A 9,295-nucleotide genomic window follows, 5' to 3' on the forward strand; every position below is an offset into this window, starting at 1 on the left:
CCGCAGTAAATAACAAGTGTGCTTTTATTATCACAAAGTAGTACAAAAGTCAAAGGGTTTAATTCCAGAACTGCGAGGAATGAAACAGCTAACGTTCCACAACCCACCTCTGTGTTCAGGAAAGGCTATGATATTTTACTTTTCCAAACTCCTTCTGAATTTTATAAATTAGTTACGGGGGGTGGGGGGTGGGGGGCACCTTCAAGATAACAAGACAGGCACAACATCTTCAAACTTTAAAATGTGTTAGTGGCATAGTTATGGAAGGTAAGCCTTATAGAAAGTTTATTAACATACAGAAAGTAAAAATAAGCTGCCAAAAACAGCAACACTGAATTTAGTTATAGTGGTACCTCTACTTACGAATGACTCTACTTACGAATGTTTCTATTTATGAATGGAGCTCCGTCCGCCATCTTGGATGCGGTTTAGATAGGATTTTTTCTACTTACGAATTTTTAGATAGGGTTGCTTCAATTTACGATTTTTTTCTCCCAATGCATTCCTATGGGATTAGACTTACAATTTTTTTCAACTTATGAATGTGCGTTCGGAACGCATTAAATTCGTAAGTAGAGGTACCACTGTACGGAACATCATGATATAGGAAGCTACTTAATGTGTTCTAAATGTTGTACACCACTCTGGGATCTTTGGATGAGGGACAGTATATACATCAAACAAATAACCAAATAATAAATAATTAGTGTGGTGCTGATGAATGCCAAGGTTGCAGGTTTGATCCGCGTAAGGAACAGCTGCATATTCCAACATTGCAGGGGGTGTAACTAGAACTAGATGATCCTTGTGATCTCCTCCAACTATGATTCTAATTATACAGAGTCAAATCATTAGTCCATCTAGCTTAGTTGTGTCTACACTGACTAGTAGCTTCCCAGTTTCAGATGTCAATGCTTCACAGTCCTACCAGAGTGGTCAATGACTGAGGCTAGGACTTTTTGCATACAAAGCATGTACTTTGCCACCAAGCTGCAGCTGCTCTTCCTCCAGTTTTGATTTGTTTTACTTAAATTATTTCTTAAACCTTCTTTCAACAAGACATCTCAGGATGAAACCAAAAAGTATGAATAAAACTAATTCATGGCACAAATACAATTTACAATCAACAAAACAATTGACACTTTTAAAAAACAACAACTAAAAGAACTGAATGGAGATAAAATGCAAAAAAATACTGTATCTCAAATGTCTGCACATGCACAAGTAGGACAGCATTCATGTAGTACTTGTAACAATGGCAGCAGGCATGTTTCTTTGGGGAGGGCATTCCAAAGACATTGTGCCACTGTGAAAAAGGTCCTCTCTTTTGTTGAAAATGTAACAGATTTCTACTAATGCTTGAAGTAAGCATGCTACAAAAGACACCCCAAAAGTCATTTTTGTGCTGCCAGTTGTCCCCCAAAGTCAAAGGAACAGTTTCAAATAGCTAGTTTGAGGGGTGCTGTTTATATCTGCAAGTAGAGTTATCTCCTCCTAGTAATTAATAACAGTCATATTGTGAAAAACGATCAACACTGACCTTGTTCACTTATTAACCGTCAACAAGTTTGCTCACTTCTGAACAAAGGAGTTTGCGCCTTTAGTAGGAAAACTTACAATAATGTAGGGCACAGTACAACTATAAGGGCAAAATATCACATTCGTGAATGCAATAGGAATTCTCTTTCCATGCCCCCTGCCACCACCTTCTACCCCCCAGGATGTCTCCCCATTCTCAGGAGCAGATCGGGAGGGCATGCAATGGGAGGAGAGAAAAGAAAATTCCTGTTTTCATGAGTGGAACAAGCAAAAAGCCACAACCATATATCACCCATAGGGGATTTTATCACTTTCATCTTTCAATGGTCACTAGCTTGGTGGCATCAACTGCCTTAGCAATAGTTAACAATTTAGACCAAAACCATTAACACTATTATCTTACACACTTATTATTCAAATATCTTTAACAAACCAATTATGTATATCTGTGTGAAGTATAACAGCATAATAAATAGGAAGAAGCAAGTGTGAGCAGACGCAAAAGAGGCATCTTTAATCGTTGTGCATAATTTCACAACAACTTCATAAAGGGAGCTTTAGAGGGAATTTCAGCAAGTAAGGCAGGTCCCCCATCCATTTTCCTTCTGGTCACTTCAGAAGAAGTGGGTATAAATGTCAAGAAGAATTAACACATTCAATGGCAACTCTTCACACAAATCATTCACACACAGGCTAGTCCACGTTTGTCACAATAGAAGACAAACCAGACACACTTGGCCCATTATATATCTCCCCAACGTACTTTTATTTTTACAGTGCAATTCTTTCCCAATCACTTCAACTGAAATACTCCCAAACAGTATGCACAGGACTGCATCCGTAACTATCCTATGTAAAACCGTCTCACAGCTTATTCCGCTTTACCACATGCAGATGTGAATTTGCTCCCTGCTCTTAAATTTGCATTTTAAAGCACTGCACTTCAAACATGCTACACCCTTAAACATCCATTTAAAATATATCCACACACTAATTACAAATCTACAAACAGTAGATTATGAATTATGAATATCTTGCGGCACCAGATACTGCATTTCTAGATGAAACCAATAATCAGTGAGTTGACAAGTGTACACACAACCGGGGGCTGCATTTGGTCATGATGTATTGAGTCTGAATAAATGGTTCTCTACAGAAAACAAGTTATCTATATTTATTTGAGGTTTTGCAGTATCAGCTGTGCAAAGGGCTGTTGCAACTCATCTGCTCTCTGGACAGGACACTGTTCTTTTGAAGGATATATATCTACTCAAAATATTGCATAATATACGTGCACAAAATAATCTTATTTTCAGAATGGAGCATTATTCTCTCAAAAGCAGGGACTTCAAAGAGTTTGTCCTGTGATGCCATACAAAAAATGCAATTGACATCCAGCATTATTAGCAGGAGTACTAAAAGACAAAATAAATATTTTTGAATAGAGAAATAAGAGGTAAACAACACTTGTAAGTTTTCCCTAATGAATACCTAGAATCTGCACTCTGTGGCTGCTTTTTAATGAATTTTTTTAAACCTTGTAGAGTTCTAGTCAAGACTTTTACATACTGCTTAGTTTCATTATGGTACAACTATTTCAAAAGATGCCTACAAGTGGGTTGGTGAAAATTTAATCTCTGTCAATCATAGAACTGAAACATACACAAACAAATAAGAGGCAACTTTTTCATTCAGAAATTGACTAAGGGCTTGTATTTTTTTTTAAAAAAGTACAGTAATAAGCAGTGTTATGAATCATGTAAAAAATTGAACTTATTTTTCTGCTTTATTTAAAACTAAAAGAATTTTATTTAGTCTAGAAAAAATGTGATGTTAATCTGTATTGCCACCAATCATATTGATTGAAGAACAAAGTTCAAATACTGCTTGAAATTGCCAGCTCTCTTTGGATATATGGAATGACCTTACCAATAGAATGGAAGTTTCTCACACTGACAATCAAATACATGCTTTGTAATGAATAACATTCTTGAGATTCCTGAAAAACACAATGGCTGGTTAAGTAATAGATCTTTCAAAGAAGACTGTTTATCTGCCAGAAAAATATAGGTGTCAAAAGTGAGAGAAACAATTGAAAGTCATGCCTCTCTAGAATGCAAGATGAATATTGAACATATATTGATACCAATTATTTGAACACAACAAAAACCATATTTGCATTTCAATTTGTTGTATACCATGCTGTAATTAGAACTGTGGTATAATCTTAATTTTAACAACCAGCACTGCTTTTGATTTATTGTCCTACAAAATTTGATAGTAGGCTCTAATTAAGGGTGGCTTAAGACATTGTTAGTGTCTGATTTTTCCACTATTCAAAGAAATGTGAAAGTGGGTTCATTCTTTCAGCGAGTTAAAATCCTAGACTGCATAAGCAACCCCAGCAATTGCTTGAGGCAATATTTTTAGGGGCACAGTGAAGCATCATGAAATCAGAGATGGACATCTTAGGAAACTTTACAATATAACTCATTGTGCAGGCACACACAACCAAGTGCCTTTTATAACATTGCAAGGAATACTGGGACACACTTTCCAGATGATGCTGTGTACCACTTGGGGCGATCTACTGCCTTGAGGTAGCACTAATTGGATATTTGGGTTCAAGGAGATCGCTTAAATACATCAATGTTTGTCTCAATGGGTTGAAAAGAAGAAGAATGCAATGTAAAGAAGCTGTTACTAGAAGTCCTCATTTTAGGATAACTTAAGACCAGTGCTTTTTTTCCTTTAAAATGTTTAGGGGTACTGTCATTTGGACTCAAGAAAATCACCATTTTATAGTTCAAATCAGGAAAAATAAATACAGTAAATGGACCAAAGTACAAAGATTCACAAAATGTTTAGGGGTATGCATACCCCTGCATCCCCCCAGAAAAAAAGCATTGCTTAAGACCACCCAAGAACTGAAGTTCCAATATTCAATATAAAATTATTTTTAAAAATGCATTACCAATGAGCTTTAGTATACAGAAGACAACCCACAAAGCATTTGTCCAGAAGTGTAGCCATTTTAATCTATGCTAACATCAGACTATAAAAATGTTTTAACTGCTCAGATCCTGATTCCCAATGACACAAACATTTGCATACAACTGTGAAGTTAATTAAAAAAGGGATAGAGGTAGGCCAAGAAACAAGTAGGCCTTTATCTAAGAAGACTCATGTAAACTACTTGCATTCCAACATTACACACGTTTATTGGGAAACTTATTTTGAGGTAAGTCTCACTGAATCCATGTATAGGGGTTTGGGGTTTTTTTCCAAAAAGAAAATTCTTTCATATTTTGCTCCAATGCAGATCCATTTCTTCTTTCTGGTTTAAGAAACAACAGCATATGAATCTCAATCTGAATCTTCTATTTATTCAGCAGTGTTTCTATGCAAATATTTACAACCAACCAACAATATGCAATAACTGATAATAAAGCTATAATGGATGAGACAGGTTAGGGATGATTAGAAAAATCTTAATAGTCCAATCCTATAGTAAGGTAAGGCATGCCTTAAAATCAGTGCACTAGAGTGTGCTTGATTCTGCAAAAGATCAGGACAATTTTCCCTCACAGGACAATAGTACAGTATTTTATTCCTCCCACAGGTAAGAGTATACTTTTAAAAAACCACAATAACCAATCAGATGGGTCAAATTTAGCCCATAGAAGAGAGGGAGAAAAATACACAGAGAAAGACTACTCAAAAGGTAAAACTTTTCTTCCATACAAGCTCCAATAAAACCTCTGTAGATACTCCCTTCCGCTTCACCCTCAAACTGGTTGCTGATAGCATATGGTAGAGTTCAATTTGTCTGAACTAAGTGAACTTTCTTTAGCTCTAATTAACTACAAATGTAGAAAGTTATCATAGGCAACTACCAAACCTAAACAGTATGAAGTGAATATACTCTTCCTCTTATTTTCTCCACTAAATCAGCAATGAATTTGTTAGGGAAACTGGTTAAGATGCAAAGGAAAAGTCAAAATATGGTGTACATGTACACATATTCACACGCTATAATAATATTCACTGCTTCCCAGTCCCCGAAGAGTTTGTTGACAGATGAAATTTGTCATTCAGAAGCAGCTACAGTACAGGACATTGTCCATGCTGCAAATAATATGTGTGTGCGTGTGTGTCTGAAAAGAGATCAGGTGCCTTACAAAGATAGCTTTGAATATATTTATTCCAACATTTTTTAATTTCTTCATGTTCATGTTCTCTCAAGCCATACAGATAGAAGAGTTTACTTACAACAGAAGTTACTGCAGTGGAATTCCTATTCACCCACAAGCAAAACAACAGTACTGTACAGTTTACAATATTTTTAAAGGAAGAGGGAAACATGATTTGCAACTGTGAAAAGTTCTGAGAAAAGCACATCTTAAGTAAGCTTCAGTCAGAAGATTAACATTAATAAAGAAATAACCAGCACCACAAGAATGAAAAAATCAGGCTTCTGAAACGATGGGCTTATTTTCCATACAGGAGTCAAATCAACATTAACAGAAACCGGAAGGACTATCATCACAGTGACCGCTGTTGCAAATGGCAGGTTCTTATCTTGTATATACAGTACTGCCTTTCCGCACGGAAAAAGGCACAGGCCTACCTGCTGCTTCCTTTTACATTTCATGGCCTTCTTCCCCATGCCCGGCTGCTTGCAATTATCACCTTGCGCCAAGTGAATGCACCTGACAACCAAACACTACGCTTCACGCGGCTCAGGTCTCCAAACGAAAACATACAACACACTAACCCTGTTTGTTTAGGTGCCTCTTGGACAATCTTTGGTGTTGTTTTCTATCTGAAAGGAGAGCGAATTCTCCCCCCCCCCCGTTTACAGCTGGATGCACAGCGAACTGCGCATAGTGGAGGCCTGATAAAAGAATAAAAACCCTTAAAGAGTTGGGGGTAGGCGAAGAGCTGCTCGCCCTCACGAGTAGACTCCCAGGGGCATCCACGGGGGGGGGGGGGAGGCAAAGCTGGGTTAGGGGCGTCCCAGTTAAGACTGTCGCATATAAACACGTGTATATGTATATATACGCACACACCCTGGCTCGTGGCCTCAACCCACGCCTTTTCTCTGCGACACCTGCACAACTAGACACATATACACACACCCTATCTCGTCCCACCCCCAATCCCATTCCTGGGCTGGTGGACAGTGGAGGATGAGGGGCCACGGCCCTCCCGCTTCCCCTATCTACCCGTTGACGCGCCCGCTTCCAGTATAGCTATATAGAGATAGGCAGATAGATAGATGTATACCTGGGCCCGAAGCCGCCGGTGGAGGCAACGGCTGCCGCTTCTCTCCCTGCCCCGCGCGCCAAGTGCCTCCCCGCCGCAGCCGCTGACATTGAGAGCTCCTGCAGAAGCAGCACCGCCGCCATGTTGGTGCGAACAGCTGCTGCGGAGACGGGGCGCCGCTAGGGACAAAACGCCTCCGTCCCGGACGGAAACGCGAAGCGGGGTGGGGGTTGGGAGAAGGGGCTGAATGGCGGAGGCTGGTGCTGCCGCCGCCGCTGTAGTAGCAAATTGCCATGCGAGGGGAGAACAAAGAGAGGCGGGGGGGGGAGGGAGGGGCCAATTTTAAGCAGGAGAACAAAGTGAAAGGAGTGGGTGGGGTGGGGTGAGGTGAGGTGAGGTGAGGTATGGTATGGTGCAAATCATACCTGCGCCATCCCGCACCTGTCTATTTGGGAGCCATTCCCGTTGACTTCAATGGGAGTTGCTCCCATGTACAGGTGAAACTCAGAAAATTAGAATATCGTCGAAAAGTGCATTTATTTCAGTAATGCAACTTACTGTATTATATTTTTTTCTTTTAATTTTTACAAATGCTTTCTTTTGGAAATTCCACAGTAATAAAACAAATACTGTAGTTACAATAATATAAAAATAAACATCACTATTACATTTCATTAATTACATTCCATTTATAATTGACCCACCTAACGACAAATAATTACATCAAATAAAGGCTTGACAAAATCTTGCTCTGCATGTCATACATCTATCTCATATATTGGTTTCACCTTTTAAGTTGCAGTACTGAAAGAAATGAACTTTTCGACAATATTGTAATATTCCGAGTTTCACCTGTAAATATCTCGTGGCTGCCGTAATAGCCACCAGCGGCTCCTGGAATGGCTTGGCAATATGTCTGTGTGATTTGAAGATTGGCATTGGGCTAGGAAGGGGGTAGGGTGGGGGTGGGACTCGGGTTCAGTTCCCTCCCCAGCCACGGAGGTTTGCTGTGTGTCATTGGGCCAGCCTCTCTCAGCCTAACCTACCTCGCAGGGTTCTTGCGAGGACAAAGTGGCTGGAGGGAGAGAGCCCTTTTATGCTGCCTTGAGCAATTCTGAGGAAAGTTGGGATGTAACCAATAGAGGCAGGGGGCCTCCTTCCTCTCCCCACCCCAGGCCCCTTCTTTGGCCTGATCTTCCTCACCACGCAGCCACCACAAGTGGCAGATAGGCAGGTATGGTCTAGAGAACTTGGGTTGCTGACTGATCAGAGACTGGCTATAGCATCTGTCTGTCTGCTCATCCACCTGTTTCTGGGCACCATGTAGAGGTCAAGGTGGCAGCTGCAGACATCTCTTCCTCTAAGTGTACAGCAACCCCTAGTCAGTTTCACAGTGGTCAGGGATGGTGGGACTTGTGGTCCCGCAACAAATAGGGAACAGAGGTTGAAGAACTCGCCTAGACAGTCCTGCTGGGCCCCAATCCTCCATGCTGCATTGCCCCAAGAGCAAGGATGGGTCAGTGAGTATAGATCCTTCTGAACAGAGAGGGCCTTTGAGAGATGAAGGACATATAAGTGATCCTGGGCGGGTTTGTGCAACCATCCGTTACTGAGTCGGAGAGGAGAGGAGGTGAAGGTGAACCAGAACAGCCTCTACACAATTGCTCACCTTTCTTCTCTCTCTCTCTCTCTCTCTCTCTCTCTCTCTCTCTCTCTCTCTCTCTCTGCAGTCTTGTTTTTTTTTCATTCTCTGCATGGTGCAATTGGGTGGACTGGGTTTGCTGGTCGTCTCCAGTTCTTTTTGCACATAATCCCAAAAAAATGGGCGAGGAAGAGAGAAAAGGAAATGGAAGCTCCTGTGAGGAGCAGCTGCTGCCTTCTCTTTCTCGAATGGTTTCTCTAAGCAGAACAGCTGGGTCCAGTTCTCCCTCCTGGGTTGCTCAGAGAATTAAGAGAGGGTGATGGGACAGAGGCAGGAACAGCCATCTGAAGGCTCAACCACTTGCACTCTCCCTTTAAGTGGCGTTTCAGGTTGATTTCTACAGGAGTCGCCAATCTTTTTAGGTCCTTGGGCGCAAATAAATTTTTGAGCAAGTGCTGCGGGCACCACCCTTCCTCTGGAGAGACAGAAAGTGCATACATACGCACAATAGATTTAAAGCTCACTGTTTCCCCCAAAGAATCCCGAGAACTGTTGTTTATCACTCACAGAGGTTTGATTCCCAGTACCCTTAACAAACTAGAGTTCCCAGGATTCTTTGGGGGAAGTAATGTGCTTTAAATGTATGGTGTGCCTCCAGTCTTCAATTCAAGTAGAATTAATCTTAGCCTCGAAAAGTCCATAGAGCTGAAAGATGAAGTGTGAAAGAGTGTCCCTTGTTTAACTTCCTCCTTCAGCTCTATTAGCTTTTCAAGGGACAGAAAGGCACTTCCGCTTCACCAGGTCACAGCAGTGGGTTCAAAAACTGTTTCTCAAACTACAGCATTG

At 40.8% G+C, this 9,295-nt stretch overlaps 1 protein-coding gene across 1 annotated transcript in view; it reads right to left on the bottom strand.

Annotated features, from left to right (window-relative positions):
- NDUFS4 (NADH:ubiquinone oxidoreductase subunit S4) overlaps positions 1–6,955 on the bottom strand; it is a 46,228-nt gene extending 39,273 nt beyond the window's left edge. Inside the window, exon 1 of the mRNA XM_035100496.3 lies at positions 6,829–6,955. Within this exon, the coding sequence (XP_034956387.1) occupies positions 6,829–6,950 (122 nt within the window). The 5' untranslated portion in view covers positions 6,951–6,955. The remainder of the gene's footprint in view (positions 1–6,828) is intronic.
- Between the last annotated feature and the right edge of the window lie 2,340 nt (positions 6,956–9,295).

Source organism: Zootoca vivipara, chromosome 10, assembly GCF_965207765.1.
Source record: "Zootoca vivipara chromosome 10, rZooViv2.hap1.1, whole genome shotgun sequence".
Taxonomy (NCBI): domain Eukaryota; kingdom Metazoa; phylum Chordata; class Lepidosauria; order Squamata; family Lacertidae; genus Zootoca; species Zootoca vivipara.